The sequence below is a fragment of the Artemia sp. Qi Xiang Cuo genome, chromosome 4, assembly GCF_049724085.1.
Source record: "Artemia sp. Qi Xiang Cuo chromosome 4, ASM4972408v1, whole genome shotgun sequence".
Classification (NCBI taxonomy): domain Eukaryota; kingdom Metazoa; phylum Arthropoda; class Branchiopoda; order Anostraca; family Artemiidae; genus Artemia; species Artemia sp. Qi Xiang Cuo.
The window spans coordinates 3715841-3734268 of NC_142797.1; the positions used below are offsets into that span (position 1 = coordinate 3715841).

An 18428-nucleotide genomic window follows, 5' to 3' on the forward strand; every position below is an offset into this window, starting at 1 on the left:
AAGGACAAGTTTCAAGAGGCTAAGTCCGTTCTACCATCAACGTCTTCGGCAACTACGACAACTACGACATCTTTAGCGAGTTGGTAAGCCTATTACTTGTTAAGACCACATGAATTGTACACGTCAAGACCACACGAGTTGTAATATTAAAAAATTGCACCACTTTCTTTATTTTTCATTTGTTTAAATTTGATTATAAAAAGCAAAGGATATATTTATAGTGCTATAAATTACACAGTCTCAAAATTGATTTGAAAGAGCAGCAACAGTAACAGGATTCTTGAAGTTAGGCATAGATACACATGATAAATGAGATGACGTTTAAAGTTAAAACCCGTAACGATTCAAACAAGTAATAACGACAAGTTTCAAGAGGCTAATAATTCAAAAAAATTTTTACTAAGTCCATTCAACCATCAACGTCTTCGGCAACTACGGCTCAGTACCACTTATAGTCCAAATATTCTAACAGAGTTGTCTATGTTTTTTCTTCTTTAAATTTGAGGGGGGGACATGGCATAAATGCCCTCTGAATATTCATAAAATTTTTTACCTGAGTAAAACATGACTTTCTTCTGATTTTTAAAACCCATTGGGGCTCATAATGTTCATTTAAGTATATATTTAAAACAAATTTTTCAAGAGGGACAAATCAGTTAAACCTCTTTAATTTACAAACCTCTTTAAACCTCTTTAATTTACATTTAAAACAGATCTTTTACAGCAACAAACTCACCAACAATCTCTTTTGTGAATTTTCTAAGTGACTTTTCTTCAAGTTAAATAGTACCACTCCTACCCAAACATTCCAACGAAGTTATTTTTATGAACCTGGAGAACATGGGGGTATATGCCTCCTGAATACCCCTTTAATCTTATACCAGAATAAAACTTGAGTTTCTTCGTGATTTCTTAAATCCAATGGGACTCGTTATATTCTTCCAGGTGCATATTTTAGACAAATCACTCTACAAACACAAAAACTTTTGACTATAACTGACAAATAGGTACTCTATTTTCATTTGAAGGTATTTTTTTAGTAAATTAATATTAAACATTAAAAATTTCTGGTGGGCAGTTCCATTTATAAGAGCTAATTTACTGCTTGCTTCAAATTCAGCTTGAAATCAAAATAATAAATTGATTTATAAATTAATTTATAAAGCAATATCTACAGTATAAAAGTGTATAGTAAAAACTATAATGAGATCTACACCTTTGGGGTTAATGAGAAGCATTTTGACAAACAATATTCGCCAAACTGCTTTCAAGTGAAAATTTGAAACTTTCATGTAAGACCAAAAAACGGTTTGGCAAACACCTGCATATTGGAATGTGCAACAACTACAACAATGGTAGAACAACTTCCATCTTAAGATAAGTCCTTTTGTCCTATTTTGTCCACTAAAATATTATCCGATACGTTTAATTCTAACAGAACAAACTGCTTGAGATATACCTTCATTTTCAGAAAATGTCAGTCCTGATTCCTGGATTTCATATTCAAATTTAGATGGTCCTGAAATACTGGGTATAATGGGCAAAAGAATATCTTCACGTTTCGGAGACAAAAAATGGTTTGGAATGTGGAAGGACTTTTCACTTTCAGCCGGTAAAGCATCATCAATTTCTAAAACAAATTTAAATTGAACAGACATAGATAACATTCAATAATAAAGCTTACTAAACAAATCAAACTAATTTTTCTTTTAGTTATGTACAAAAAAAACAGACTTTACATGTCAAAAAACCAACAAAGAGAAGAATATCAGTAAAAAAAAAAAAAAACGAGACTGCGGCCAGTAGAGAGAAAAGACGAACAATGTAAAAAACAACGTGGATATTTCGCCTGTATCCAAACAAAGCGTCTTCAGCACGAAAGAAACACAAGAAGAACAAAATAAAAAACCAAATTAAAACTAAAAACAAATAAAACCACCATAAAAAAAAATATACAATTGGCGCAAACTGATCCACGTAGGGAAAAGATTCTACTGGCCGCAGTCTCGTTTGTTGTTGTGTTTTTTTTTTACTGAGATTCTTCTCTTTGTTGGTTTTTTGTCATGGCTGGCCAGTTCGGCTTAAAATATTTCAATAGACTTTACATGTATATTGAATATGCATATATACATTAAATCAGATGTATTTGCAGGATTTTTTTTCACAAATCATTTTTAAAATCTGTTTTTTATAAAGTTTAAGAAAACCTGATATGTTCCAAAAAAATTCACGGAAAAACATTAAAATAGGTCCTGGATTAGGGTAAATTAACGGTAAATTAATTGACTAAGAAAAATTTGAATATTCAATAATTAAACATAGCTAAAAATAAAACTTTTTAGTCACTGAAATTTCAAAATCTCCCCGTTCACCTGCGAGTCCAGGGGACTCGTCGGTCATATGTCAATCCTAAAACACGATAGTCAACCTGAGACTCTAAGCGAGCAAACCTATTAGGCTTAGGTCACTTGTTCGCCTGTAAGTCCAAGCAAATTCAAGTCCCCCTTTTTACACACAAGTCTAGTTGACATTGTCCGTCATGAGTCATCCCAAAAATCTCAATCATCCCCGTTGCAATTCCAGAAGGCTTTTCCAGTACGCATAGGTCATAGTGAGAAGAATCTTAGTTGCCAAATGTTCTTCAAAGTCCTGTGGACATGGTCAGTCATAAAACTTTGAAAACCACCTTTTATTTGGGATTTCCAATGGCCTTCAAATGGCTAATTGAAATTCATAGGCAATTTGAATTACCCTTATTCCATGACTGACTTCCTTACTTCTGCCCTAATATAGGCTAGAAGACTGGATTATACACTATCTATCAACAAGTGAAATTATAGCATTTCTATATAATTCTGAAAAAGCGTTATGCAGCTTTGCCTCTCACTCAGATTATCAGACTGTCTTGGCCTTTTCTTCAACTAACTATCGCTACTTGGAGATTTTTAAGACATTTCTAGGCTTAAAAAGGTATTACCCCTAATCAATTTTAAAAACCAATGGGTAGAAATTATCTTAACGTAAATGAATTCAAGATTTGTTAAAATATTGAGTTAAGGGAACATAAATTTGCTTAATACTCATTTTTTTATTTATAATAAATAGGCACTGATTTGTTTAGGGTTGAAGGCAGGGGCTAATTTGGGTCAGATCCCAAACCGCTTCAAACTTCTTTGAATTTCTGGACACTTTCTAATCAAATTATCTAGTTGTTGTTTTTTTACAATCGTCCTCTCCCTTCCCAGGAAAAAAAGACAATCTTTATGACTCCCAATTTACTTCTTTTTTCATGACATACCTCTGCAAATACAATCATTCATCAGCAGTAGGCCTGTAAAAAAAAACACCGCCGAGTGTGTCCCCTTTCATTTCGTTCCGCTTACATTTTAGCGTAGGCGTTAAAATAAACCATCCTTTATTTTCCCTTTGTTTATTGTTTTGACAACAGACGGCCGCACTGCAGTCGTCGACGTTTGTTTTACCAAGTGGTTTTTTACTTCCCAATGTGTCTATCACAACACTATTCTATACACCTCTTAGAAACGCTCGGTAGAAAACACCAAGTGTGTCTCGGGGCTAAGATTCCGTCGGACTTAACAAAACATATCAGAACAATAGAGTGCATTAAAGTAGAGGTGGTTATAATTTTTAAATACAGTAACAGTAACACTGGGTTTATTTAAAAATAAAGTGGTGGAATATTGCCTGAAATAAAACTATGTGTACGGTTAAAGATAATCTACAGTCTACAGTCTTTAATCGTGCAATTATTTCTTACGAATATAGATGAGGGAAATACAATGTATTTTCCAATGTGTAGAGAGGGGGGGGAGGGATTGCCGGTTTTTTTTTCAATTGTTTTCATTAAAAACATAGAAAGATTTATGAACTATTTGAAAGAAGAAGGACTTATTGAAAAAAAAAACCTATCAACAAAAAATTATTGCTGCCTCCCCTAAAAAGCAAAACTTGTCCGTGGGGGAGGTAGAGAAAACAAAATCCTTAAAACAAAGAACACTTGGCCTATTCCATTTCCGCGTACCTCTATAAAAACAGAAAAACATGAACGGGAAGATATACCTCTAGGTACACAGAAGTCCGCGCTACCGCTTGTATCATGAGAATGAACAGTAGACCTAATGGACAATAAATCACCAAAACAACGAGGCTGAACATCCTGCTGCAGTCCAAAAATAAACCACAATACATAGAACTCACGAAGGCCTGCAGCCGGCAAAATTTTTAAAGTTGGGTAAATTTCTCAAACAGACATACGTAGAGATATACCGGCTAAAATTCTTACGGCATGATTTTGTAGAACTCTTATTGGTTTTAAAGTAGAAGAAAAAGTAGAGAGCCAAATACTTGAACAATAAAGTATATACGGGTGTATTAAAGAAAAATAAAGATGGCGAAGGACAGACTTGGGAAAACAATGTTGGAGTTTCTTCATTATACCGAGATTTATTGCCAAAATTTTGCTAATTAAAGTTACATGTTCCTTAAAAGATAGAGTTTCATCTATTACAATCCCAAGGTATTTAAAAGAAGCAGTCCGTTTTATAACGCCATTGGGCATATCTAATTCCTTGATCCATGGGTAAAAATTTGATGATCGCGAGAAAATAATAAAGTTAGACTTAGCCATGTTAATACTTAATTTATTTACCCTCAGCCATGTTGTAATTCTATTAACTGATTCCTTCATGGAAATCTGCAGCAGCTCCGCTGTCTTAGCTGTGCTAATGGCTGTTGTGTCATCAGCAAAAAGTGAAACTGTTTCATTAGTCGGGTTTACCGTTAGTTCATTTATTCTATAGCAAAAATTATTTAGACAATTTCGTAAATCATTAATAAATATCAAGAATAATATAGGACCGAGAACTGATCATTGCGGAACACCTATTTCAATACGCTTTTTTTCGGAAGAAGTATCATTTAGTTGGACATACTGATAACGATTACTTAAAAAACTTCTTAAAAAATTTAATGATTTACCCCTCAAACCATACACCTCACACTTCTTAAGTAGAAGTTCATGATCCACAGTATCGAAAGCTTTCATCAGATCTAAAAATATAGCACCTATTTTGAAACCTTTATCTAATACATCATTAATAATAGTTGTCAAATAAATCATCGCCTGTTCCGTTGTCCTTTTTCTACGGAACCCAGATTGTGTCTCTACCAGTAACTTATGATCCTCCAAAAAACTCATCATTCTAATACTAACACACTTCTCTAAAACCCAGGAAATTATGGGTAAAACAGATATTGGTCTATAGATTTCTGGGTCATTTTGAATGCCATCGTTATGAATTGGAGTTAAACGGGCAACTTTAAAAAAATCTGGGAATTTTCCTTGACGAAATCACTCATTAATTAACCCACATCAAATTTCAGCTGTAACGGGAAAAATACATTTAAGTGTTTTTAGAGTAATATGATCGCTATCAGATGAATTACTACGCAACCCATAAATAATTTTTTTAATTTCATCAACTGTTAGAAGTCTAAGGTGAAGAGACACATCAATGGGGTCCCCCAATAAGGACTCGGACGTTGGATCACCACTATCAGGCACAACTGACATAGCTAAATTCAGTGCAATATTCGAAAAATAACTCTGAAATTCATTGCATATGTCCTTTTCTGAATTCAAAGTCTTTCCCATTACACTAACTAATTCATCAGGTACACTATTTATTTTTAATCCAATCACATCTTTTATTAGTCCCCAGGTTTTCTTAGGGCATCCTTCGACCTCCTTAAACTTTTTCTCAAAATATTTCTTTTTTTCATTTCTTAAAATTGTATTCAACCTATTTCGATAAATTTTATATAGTTGCTTATTTTCTTGTGTCGGGTTAATTATTTGAGCTCTAAACAATTTATCTCTTACATTTCTTTGCTTCAAAATCACTGGACTAATCCAAGGTTTTTTACTTGAGTGTTTTCTATTAAACGTTTCCAATGTGACTATTTGACTTATCAAACTCTGCAACTTTTCATAAAATAAAACAAACTTCGAAATTGCGTCCTGAACGTCGCCTAGAACCTCATACCAATCTACCTTTTCTGTATCATTTTTAAGTTTTACCATCGCAGTTTGACTGATCACTGGAATCCTTGATTTTTTGCCTTTAACCACCTTCGTGACAGTTTTAAAGCTAGCTAAAACTCCAAAGTGGTCAGATACATCGTTGATAAGGACCCTGGGAAGACTCAAGGGTACATTAGAAAGGATGTTATCCAGAAGCTTAGCTGATGTTCCCGTAATTCTTGTAGGGATATTTATACAAGGATGAAACCCATTGGATAAACTTCTATTAATAAATTCAGTGCTAGCAGATGACTGATCAATAGGGTCAATATTAAAATCCCCCATAATAAAACATGGCATAGAGTTAATCGGAAGTTTCATTAATTGTTCTTCAAATAGGTCCATAAAGTCTTGGAGCAGGCTCTGTGGAGGTCTATATACTACAACAATACAAAAATTCAAATTCTCTCTAGTTATATGTAAAACAAAACACTCGCAAAGTTTCTCTCTATATATTGTAAGATCTTCTCTTATTGAAACCTTATAATCAGCCTGAATGTAAGCTGCTAGGCCTCCATGTTGGTAATACTCGGGATTCCTTACATATAAATTATAACCAGGCATATGTAGCAATTGCGAGTTATTATCTTTTAACCACGTTTCAGTTAAAGCGATCACCTGAAAGACATTAGTATTTATTAATTCCGATAAAAACTTATGCGCAGAACTCAATCCCTGATAATTCAAATGAAAAATGTTAAGACAAAAAGGCCCCTATCAGAATACAAGGGTAGTGTTTCTTCCTTAAAATTATACCTCGATGGTTCATTTGTGAAAATCTCAGTAGCATTAATATCTAAATTTATTTTTATCATTTCATTAAACTGGCTGGAAAAATCAACCCTTCGACTTTCAAGTTGCATGACATTGCTGTTCCCAGGAGGAAAAACGATATCTCTAACCATCATCAATAAAAGTTAATGCATGTGACGGTAGAGGGTGGCGGTGGCGAAAGAAATCATTATCTACTAAACATATACCTAGACCTAGATAAATACAAAAAAAAATAACAAAATATATTCCGGCAAAGCGGACATACAATTTAAAAAAGCACATTATTGCAAGCTTCATGGCACAAAGCAAAACCATTCAAAAAGACATCAGCCCGCTACCACCCACTCAAAATAATTTCACATTAACAAACATTTTAAATTATTTACTCAAAAATAAAAATTATCATTAACCCAAACATTTCAAATTCATCACTATCAACATTTCCATATCTATTTGATTAAACCCAGTGAAAAAGAAAAGATAATTAACCAATAAGTAAACTAAACACATTCAATAAAACACTCATTTTTTAGCACCTCTGGAAGCTGTGGAGGGAGGAGGCTTATATGCAAGTTCCTCAATCCATTCATCACACGTAAACTTCACTTTCGTACCACCCGGACGTTCAAACTGAAGATATGGTGGAACTGTGTTTGATACCCATGAAATGATACCCATCGTTTTAAGACACTTTTTTTTTCATATAGTTTTTTTCTTGCCTCTCTCACAGAAAATGGGGCATCATCACTCACATAAATGATTCCCTGGTTTGCTATATTTCTTCCTTTAAGCTTCTTCCCATTTTTAAGGATTTCAATCTTGTTTCCACAGTTTTTTACATTAACCTTAAAAAATATATTATGTTTTTTTATTATAACAAGTGAAAAATGGGGTATAAGTGGTGAATTTAGTCCATCCGTGCACATATCGGTAAACATATGTTTGGCTTGATCTTCATCATCACAGACTGCATTCAATACAACCACATTGTTTTCGTTAGGCTGATACTCAGCAGCCATAAGCCTATCAGAAATACATAGGGACTTTTCTTTTAAATATTTAACTTCTGACTGCAGGTTAAAATTATCATTTTTCAAAAAAGAAATGTCATTTTCTACAGCATTTGTAAAAGACTTAATCCCGGATAATTCAGATCTTAAGGCTAATTGCTCTGATTCAATTGTTTTTATTCTATTTTCTACAGCAATGAATCGCTGTCCAATTGATTGGACTGAGCTATGAGTGTCACGCATAATGTCCACCATCTTTGCAAATTCCTCTGATAGGGTCCTTAAAGAAACCTGACTTGTCACTGGCTTCCGAATATCCGGATTTCCTGACATATTTCGGGTACTTGTGGCAATATCCTCGCTAGAATCAAGATCTGGACGACCCCTTTTATTTTTTTTTCTTGCCCATCTTAACTTAGTAATAGCTAAAATTGACTTACTGGCAAAAGAAGAAGCCACCAGTCCTAAATCAGTACTTTTTCCCCAGTGTACTATTCCTTTAATCTCATATCACGAATAATTTGAGCCTTAAATCACTTTGGAGGAATAACAGCTAATGATTTCCGTTGTTGAGTTTTATTTAAGGAAAGGCTTGTATTTTCAGATTCTCTTTTATCAGATTGTACAAAGTTTTCATTATATCACAGCATGCAGATAATTTAGCAATAATCCATCGTCATTCATTTCATTACGTGATTCATAGAGTGGGCGATAGCAAGCAATTCGGTCTTAACCGGTTGAGCAATAAATCATGACTGAAATTATGATCGATTGACGTTGCAATGGTAGAGTGTTTACCCCCTAGTGTGTCAGCGCTAGAGCAGCAAGAGAAAAAAAAGCTCGGTAAGAACACCAATCTTGTCTTGGGCTATAAGTCTAGAACACATATAGCTTTTACTGGCACTCCTTTCAGCAGCTGAGTGAGCAAATGATAGCAGGACAAAAATAAATTCCTTTTCGCAACATTTTCAAAGCTAAAAATCATGGACACAGACACCATTTGTCAAATAATAAGTTCTTTTACTATTAAAATATATTTTATTCTCAAATATTTATTTCATTAAAAAGTGTTGATTAAATTATAAATTCTGTTATTATTAAACATTTAACTATTTAAACATTTAACATTTAAACATTTAAGGATTACTTTTTTTATAATCACAAGAATTACTTTTTTTGATATTCGGTGCCGTTTTTTTACAAATCAGCACCAGATTTAGCAAATGGGTGCCGAAAAAAGCTAAGTCTTTTTTAGGCTTAGAATTGGGTAAAATTACTACAGACCCATAGGCCAAATAATGCTGCTTTTGGTAATTTTTTTAGTGAAAGGATTGCTTAAACTGTTCAGTAAGAAAATACGCAAATGTAAATAAGGAGATATATTGTAAGAGAAGGCCTAGTCATTTGGGTAGTTTTGTACGATGATAACTACTAGGCGCCATAAAATATATAAATATCGGTAAAATATGTAAGATATCAGTAAAATGCATAAAATGCCGTTAAAACACGTGAAATACCGGTAAAATATTTAAATAGGTAAAACAGATGAAATACAAATTTTATAAGGGTCTGTAAAATTACGGTAAAATACGTAAAACAACCAAATTTACCGTGATCAATTTTACCATTTACAACACTAAAGACCATAAAACCATTTTGTCAAACATCTGCACATTGGAATAAGAAATAACAACTTCCATCTTAAGATTAAGTCCCTTTGTACTAGTTTTTTCAAATAAAATATTATCCGATTCATTTTATTCAACAAAGATAAAATATTTGAGATGTACCTTTATTGTCAAAACATTTGAATTCTGATTCCATGTTGTCATATTCAAATTTACATGGTTCTGAAATGCTGGGTAAAGTAAGCAAAGGAGTATCTTCACGTTTTGGTGACAAAAAATGGTTTGAAATGTGAAAGGACTTCTCACTGTCATCTGGTAAAGCACCATCAACTTCTAAAACAAAATTTAAATTAAACAGACATGGATAAAATTAAACAATTAAGCTTACTAAAAAATCCAACTGTTTTTGTATTATTTATGTTTAAATTACAAATAAACAGACGTTAGATGTATATTGAATATAAATAGCCTACAAATTAAATCAAATTTGTGTGCAGGTTGTTTTTTATAAATTGTATTTATAATATGCTTTTTGTAAAGCAAAAGAAAACCTTAAACATTCAACGAAATTCATGGAAATCCATTAAAATAGAATCTCCTGGAAAAGGGGTAAATTAACAATAATTAATTGAACAAGAACAAATTTGAATATTCAATAATCAAACACAGCAAAAAATTAAACATTTTTTTGTCACAAAAACATACATTTTTTGACACGATTAAAACTACCTAAATTGCCAATTGATTGGGATTTTCTGTTTTAAGTGCTTTAACTTTGTTAAATTAAATTAATTTATAAAGCTCAACAGTCTTTCATATGCCATGATTACGGTTGCTAACTGTCACTCTTGTGTTTTTGTCACTCTTGTGTTTTGTGTTTTTTACCTCATTTCACCTCATTCGTTTTTGTCACTCTTTCACTCGAGTGACTTCTCCTGTTTGTGAAACATTTTTCGTTGTTATAATACATGCGAATTTAGTTGGGAGCCTATTATTTTTTTTACTATGTTGTACTGCATTGAGTTGAGTAAATAAATTTGTTTATTCATTGAAGTTTGCTGGATTGTTCGTTTTAATTTTTTGAAAAATGGCAATCAATTGGATTTTTCTTCTTTAAGTGGACTAGTTCACAAAACGTAAAGAAAACAAACAGTAGCCTCCCAAAGTTAAGCATCTGAATTCAACGAACTTTAACTTCTCTCATATGTCTTGTAACTAGAAATTTCCATTTAAATTCAATGTTAGTTGTATTACATTTATAAAAAATTTGGCTGCCCCATTAATACCCTGATTTGTGGTAACATTTTGCTAATCATACCTAGACAAGAGAGAGAATGAGACAAACTTATTCCTGCCAGATGATTCATTGTCTCACAAACCTTAATATTTATGACTAATAAATTGAGTTTATAAATAGAAAAAAAATTGAGTTAATGCCACACAAACTATCCACTTTTATCAGCCCTTGGCTCTCAATGATTAGATCCAAGTGTATATGCATATACACCTTTTTTTACTTAGGCCCACATAATGATTAAGAAAGATAAAAAGTGAAAATTATTTTCTAGAGTAAATCAGCTTTTCTTTTACTCTGTAAAAGAGAATTTAACTATATAACTTACCTTTTTTAATAAAAGTACCCTCAGAAGTTGTGATAAGTTCAGCCATATCAGAAATTTGAGGCATGTCCATAAAAGATCTTGGAATGGAGTTGATGCAATTTATGAAAGGAATAATACTATAATCAACACTTGGATACAGCACTCAGATTTTAGTCATGAGAGTAGTGGCAAAAGTCTCTGAAAATACAAAAGCTTTAATACACTAATAACTAATAATAATTTTTAACCAATATAACCACAGCTTTTAGCTCATCTTAACACAGTTGAAATCACAAATTCAACTTCTTCAGCAGTCAAAAGCATTAGAAATGTGATTAGTTTCTTATTTTAACCCTAGAAAGGTAAGCTTCCCACAAAGTTACATAGATGGTAAGCTTTTGTAAAAATGACTACTTGAAGAAACATTAACTTCTAAAACTCCTCATAAAAGTATATTTTAAGTAAGTGAGAATTATCAAAAACAGATCTCCAAATAGTGTATTAAACAGGACAAAAGATTGGTGTCATTTCTTAGAGTCACATGATAAGCATGACTTCACATGGTGTTCACTGCTTAATGGATTTTTTCCGTGGTTTCAAAAATTGATTGTCATTCAACGATTGCACGCGGGACAAAGGCTATGGGTCGTTCTTTACCCTTCTACAGACGTCATTAAACGTATTTCACCTGTCACCTCTGTGGTTTGACTGATACCGAGTCTGATCGAATGCTGCAAAGTTGAGGCAGTTGCCTCAATTTTTCTCCATATTATTGAGGGGGGGGGGAGTTGCCCCCCAACCAATAATATGGAGAAATCATTATTATATATATCCCATGCCCCTTGACTATGAGAATATGGACCCCTCTTGCCCCCCCCCCCCACCCACAATAAAATGCTGGAGATTTGCCCCTAAATAGGGGGACAAATACCTGACGAAATTTGCTACGAAGCTTATAGACAACAATAGAAAACAGATCTCACCTTATAGTCTGAAAAAGCGTAAAAATTATACAGTTTTAATAAACAAAAATCAGTTTTCTTGAATAGGTGAAAAAATATGTAGATGGTAAGTTTTCATAAATTTTACTACTCACCCTTAATATTCCCCCAACCAGTTCAGATAATAAAGCCTCAGTGACGGCACAAAAGCTGGCTAATCTTAATATGAGCATATTGGGGAGGTCAGTTTGTGCAATGCATCCCTTTCCATGGTAAGTGTAAAAATGCGTTTTGGTGTTGTAAATTTTACAAATACTTACCCTTCTAGGGTTAAGGTGCTAAAATTCCAAAACTGTCTTTCTGATGTAACTCTATTCAAAGTGTATTTTTGGATTTTAGGCTATAGTAAACTTTCATGGTAAAAAGCAAAATACAACTATTAGATTATTATGTTTGCTGTTACAGCTGCAGGCAATTCGTTCAACACATGTTCTAAGCTGAAAAATGTTGGCTTGGAAAATTTGGTTTAGTTACTGAAATAAAAGCTTTATCCATAATTTCATTGCTTAAAACCTCACAGTTGGCCGGCCTATTACTCATTTCCAAGAGTTGATGTCAAACTGTTCCTATATATAAGGCAAATTATTACATAGTAAATTATAACTTACTTATAAAGTAAATTACTACTTTATAATACCCACATTGTTTCTACTAATCAGATTATCATGTCTCCTTTCACTATTGTACATATTTCAATATCACATTTTGGTAAATTATACACTCAATAGCCTGCAGAGATAAATTGCAAACTGAAAAGACAACCAATCTAATGTAGGAGCTAGAAGGTACAGATGGAACACATGAATGTTTAGTGCTAATGCAGAACTAATTCTCCTCAGAAGAAAACATATTTTTAGAGTGTACAGTCAGAAGAAACCACAATAAAATTTAAAAAATACTTACTTATTTTGTTCATAAAAGAGCCTCACTTTACTTTACCCCAAACCCTCTTTAATGTGGAAATGTACACCCCAAATTCCATATTTCTATTGCATTTTTCTGTTTCTCCATTTTGTCAATGTTGCTTTTGCTTCACATTATTTTAACTCTTAACGTCTTCTTATGTGCAAATATATAGAATAACCCAAATTATATAGGCCTTTCTCTTAACAAGTTTGAAAATAAATAGTTTTGGCAAAATAATTGTATTTTTACATGAGGGAAAGAGGAGAGAGGAAATACATAGGTGAAGTAAAGTGAAGCTATTTAAAGAATGATATGAGCAAGTGCATTTGCATTTTTCAGAGTTTTATGGTGTTTCCTTCTGACAAGGAGTAATTCTGCATATGCACAAAATACATTATTAGGGCTACATAGGGAACTAAATATGGAACTACATAAGGTACAGAGGGGCGCATTTAAAACTGAACTGATTAATATATTTGAAAGAGCATACAAAACAAATTAAGTAGATTTTCAACTTGTCCCTGTGTCAGATATGGAATCTTATGAACATTAAACCTTAATTTTGCCACACACAAATATTATCATTTAGGGTCTGGTGATAAAAGATTACCATTTATATCTGGTGGTAAAAGTCTAGAACAGCAGAGAAACAGAAGGTGACTGCTAGAACTAAAAGAGAGAGATTCTTAGAATGCTAATTTTATGTTCATCGTTATGTTTTTTTCTGTTTTTAATACTAAAGCAAAATTGAAACTTTTCAGTAGAAATACTCAAAACTGTTAACAACCTTAAGTAAAACTTCAAATACTTACATTTATCATTACTAAGTGCTTCATATTACCTTAAGCCTTATCCCCTGCTGATGGGCAAATATGTAGCCAAGCCCAAATTATATATTTTTTATTTATCCTGCAGTAGAGAACTGTTTAATTTCAACCCAATACCCATAAATTGAAACAACATTGACAAATTCAATAAACAGAAAATGAATCTGAAGCATAAAATTTGGCTATATGCTATGATTTTAAGATTCTGTTAATATTTTAAATTAATTTAAGTATTTTCAGGTTTTATAATTCCCTTAAACCTCAGGAAAATCATTGAAAGTTCTCTGAAAAACCTTAATTGTGCATTGAAATTATAAATCACAATTGATCTACTTCTAAATCTCTCATTTACCTCTGGGCTATATAAAAGCCCAACCAAAAAAGTTATTAAATTCTAACTTAATAATTTACTGCAACTATCAGTGAATCAAATTGCCTTGTTTTCACCCAGTTTTAACTGCTTTTGAATCAGTTTTAAACATTTAATATGTTTACAACAGAATTTAGCTATGTTGAAAGTGAATCTATCAATTGCTGCTTTTTTATGTTCTTTTATAATTCAATAATCCCTTCTGATGGAACTTACCTTTATGAACCTGTAAACTGCCTAGGCTAGTGAACCAAAAATTGCCTTTTTGGTACTTGTACAATATACCCACTACCACTCAAGAAGTAAAGTTAGGTTAATTCAAATAAAATAAACCCAAGTACAATAAAAATATAATATTTTAGAAACAAATTTGGCTAGATGTTTGCACATTAGGGGGATGGGGGTAAAGTACAGTGGTTCTGCATGCAAAATGTGTCAGCTTAAATTATTCTGCATAGCATAAAGTAAGAATTGTATTCTAACTTCACACTGTCCAAATACTTTACCTCCACCCCCACCCCCCTAATGTGCAAATTTATAGCCCAAAATATGAATTTCCCATCTATTCTGCCATTTCTCTTTGTCTTTTCTCATGCTAAGATGAAAGAAACTAGTAATAGAGTGTCAACAGCTTAATTTTGGAACCACTGTCAAAATTTTTCTTCAGAACAGGATAACTCTGCTAAGTCATGACTTGGAACAAAATCTCATGAAGCCGTCATTATATTTTGACAATGTAAAACGTGGACACTATATCTGATACACCCAGATAAGAAAAGAATATTCAATTCAATCAGTTTTCTATTTTTGACACAAAATAAGCTCACAACAATTTTTTAGCATGCTCTAACTGTGAATGTAACGTTCAAACTGTCATTACTTGTTTTTTTTTGCAAATAAAAATTTGGGATCAGCATCAAGATAATCTTGCATCAAGATAATCTTGCATCAATGCATCAAGATAATCTCATCTTCTCTAAAATGTAGCCAAATTGGCTTTTTCTAGATAAAATTAAGTAAAATGGCAGCTAACATTATATTGACAAAACTATGTTCCAAGTATCCAAAATTCTTGTCTGATGTAGTGGAATACCTGACCAACTAAAAAATGTTCCTTCAGCCAAATTCAAATGTAGATATTGGCCTCTATTATGAGATTCATTTCTTCTGAGAATATCTTGCATTAAACTTGTCAAAATTTTTGACAAACAGCAACAGGCCCTGTCAAAATTTAGGTTACTCTATTCAAACTTCACTGAACGTGTAAAACAGATGAGAAACAATTTGAGTAGAAATTCAAGGGTCATCTGACAAAAACATAGTTGTTGAATTAATGGGACTTTCTCAACAGTGAGAGATTTTGATGATTATTATTTGTAGTAATATTTCACATGAAAAAAAAATATTAAAAAAATAGTTTTTTTTAAGGAACCTTGTATATCCTGTATTGATTAATGAACTTGGTAAGATTCCCTCAATGGTATTAATATGTAGGTGACCTGCTGATCCTTGAAGTATGTCAAAGAACTACCAAAAATATCCCCTTCAAAATCCTACCCATGTTTTGGACAAATCTAAGAATTTACATATGAAGGTAAATTCCAATAAGTCAAAGATAATTACAATAAACTTCTTAAAATCCAATCCCATTTTCTTAGACTCTATCCCACCCAAAATGCTAGTGAAATATGTTAAACTCCTTGGTGTCACAAACTTCTAATAATCTTAAGTAGAACATACATATTTCAAGAATTCTAGACTTTCCAGACAAAGGATAGTCAAAACTAATTTTTTTTTTCAAGTGGATTAAAATGTCAGAAAAACTTTGAAATGGTCAAAGTTAACAACAAATTCACTGTGAACAACAAAGAAATCTTTGCTGGACCATTAAAGCTGAGAAGAAGTGGGCCATTCCAGATAGCGTTTATAGAGAGACCTATATCACACTATTTTATCAAACATTATATTATAGAGACCTAGGTCACACGATTACACTCCATATGATTATCCAATTTCATCCCATTACTTGAGACAATTTTCTCAGTGTTTTGCTTCCACTATCTGAATAGTGTTTTATACATTTACACATAAAATAGAAGAGAAACAAAGAAATAAAGTAAAAAAAAATAGGTATGTCCAATGCACCAGGATCTGCCCACAAGTATTCCTAAAGTATTTTGACATGTGTCAAAGGGGGTTCTGACTTATGTTTAAACAGGTAACTTTTTTGTTATGTCGAATTTGTAGGTGAAAACTCTCCAATTTAAGAAAATCGGAGTTTTTACCCTTTTCTGATAAAACTCCAAACTTCTAATCAAACATTTAGATTTGTAGATGTTTATCCTACATACTGAAACCCTTTTCAAACCAAAAGTCTTTAAATTAAGCCTTACTGAGTAGAAAGATTTTTTTACAAAAACTGTCAAATCATCTGTACCTTTACCCTAGTGGGGTATATCATACAAGCACTGCCATTTTTTGTAGATGTGATGTGAAACCAAACTTGTCAGTTTTTTTCCAAATTGAAAATAATGGCAATTTGTCTCAAATTTACCAGTTTAATATAGTCCATAATTCTGTTGATTCTCAAGTCTCGGCAATGTGGATTTTGGTTTGATTTGGCAATTTAGATAGAATACTCTGGTTTAGGATGATGCAAAAACACCTCATGTGGTCATTTTCTTATTAGATCATTTTATATCAAATAAGAGCAAATGGATGCTAGAACCACAAAGTATCACAGACCTCATTTCTCATTAAACTCATAAAACAACCAGGTGAAACAAAGTAGGGTAAAGGTACCAATGATTGAACAGTATCATTTTGGGACCACTGCTTAAATTTTCCTTCAAAACAGGATAACTCTGCTTAGTCATGACTTGGAACACCATCTCTTGAAGCTGTCATTATATTTTGACAATTCAAAACGTGGACACTATATCCAATACATCCAGATAAGAAAAGAATATTCAGTTCAATCAGTTTTCTGTTTTCAACACAAATTAAGCTCCCAACAATTTTTTAGCTATATAATGTTCAAACTGTCATTACTTGGTTATTTTTTTTGCAAAAAATGTTGGGATCAGCACTAATGAATCAAGATATGTCTCATCTTCTCTAAAATGTAGCTTTTTCTTGATATGTAGCTTTTCTCTAAAATGTAGCTTTTCTCTAAAATGTAGCTTTTCTCTAAAATGTAGCTCTAAAATGTAGCTTCTCTAAAATGTAGCTTTTTCATGAATCAAGATATGTCTCATCTTCTCTAAAATGTAGCTTTTTCTTGATATGTAGCTTTTCTCTAAAATGTAGCTTTTCTCTAAAATGTAGCTTTTCTCTAAAATGTAGCTCTAAAATGTAGCTTCTCTAAAATGTAGCTTTTTCATGAATAAAGATATGTCTCATCTTCTCTAAAATGTAGCTTTTTCTTGATATGTAGCTTTTCTCTAAAATGTAGCTTTTCTCTAAAATGTAGCTCTAAAATGTAGCTTCTCTAAAATGTAGCTTTTTCATGAATCAAGATATGTCTCATCTTCTCTAAAATGTAGCTTTTTATTGATATGTAGCTTTTCTCTAAAATGTAGCTTTTCTCTAAAATGTAGCTCTAAAATGTAGCTTCTCTAAAATGTAGCTTTTTCATGAATCAAGATATGTCTCATCTTCTCTAAAATGTAGCTTTTTCTTGATAAAATTAAGTTAAAATGGCAGCTAACATTTTATTGACAAAACTATGTTCCAAGTGTGAAAAATTCTTGTCTGATGTAGTGGAATACCAGACTGACTAAAAATGTTTCTTTGATCAAATTCAAATGTAGACATTGGCTTCTATTATGAGATTCATTTCTTTTGGGATTATCTTGTATAAAACTTGTCAAAATTTTTGACAAACAGCAAGAGGCCCAGTCAAAATATAGGTGACTCTATTGAAATTTCACTGAACATGTAAAACAGATGAGAAACAATTGGCGAAATTCAAGAACATAGTTGTCAAATATACAGGTACTTTCTCAACCAAAAAAGATTTTGATGATTATTACTTGTAAAAATATTTTGCATGAAAAAAAAAAAAAAACAGTTTTTTTTTATTGTAGTTCTACTGATTTGAGGTTAGATTTTTCCATCATCTCAGGAACCTCTGCTTGGCCTTGTGCTATGTTCATATTTTTAAGCATTTGATTTGGTTGATCATAACACCCTAATTCATTTATAAC

At 32.3% G+C, this 18428-nt stretch overlaps 2 protein-coding genes across 4 annotated transcripts in view; both read right to left on the reverse strand.

Annotated features, from left to right (window-relative positions):
- The window catches only part of LOC148952691 (uncharacterized), a 43232-nt gene that overhangs the window by 21001 nt on the left and 3803 nt on the right, over positions 1–18428 (reverse strand). For all 3 annotated transcript variants that reach the window (XR_016141669.1, XM_089088044.1, XM_089088045.1), the window contains exons 2-4: positions 11138–11314; positions 9678–9848; positions 1460–1630 (exon numbers count right to left, since the gene is read on the reverse strand). Coding sequence is in view for 2 of the 3 variants with exons in the window: in XM_089088044.1 (XP_088944170.1) it covers positions 1460–1630; positions 9678–9848; positions 11138–11207 (412 nt within the window). In the remaining variant the exon portion in view is untranslated. The remainder of the gene's footprint in view (positions 1–1459; positions 1631–9677; positions 9849–11137; positions 11315–18428) is intronic.
- Positions 1–18428, reverse strand: part of LOC148952692 (uncharacterized) — a 124122-nt gene that overhangs the window by 16074 nt on the left and 89620 nt on the right. The window lies entirely within an intron of this gene.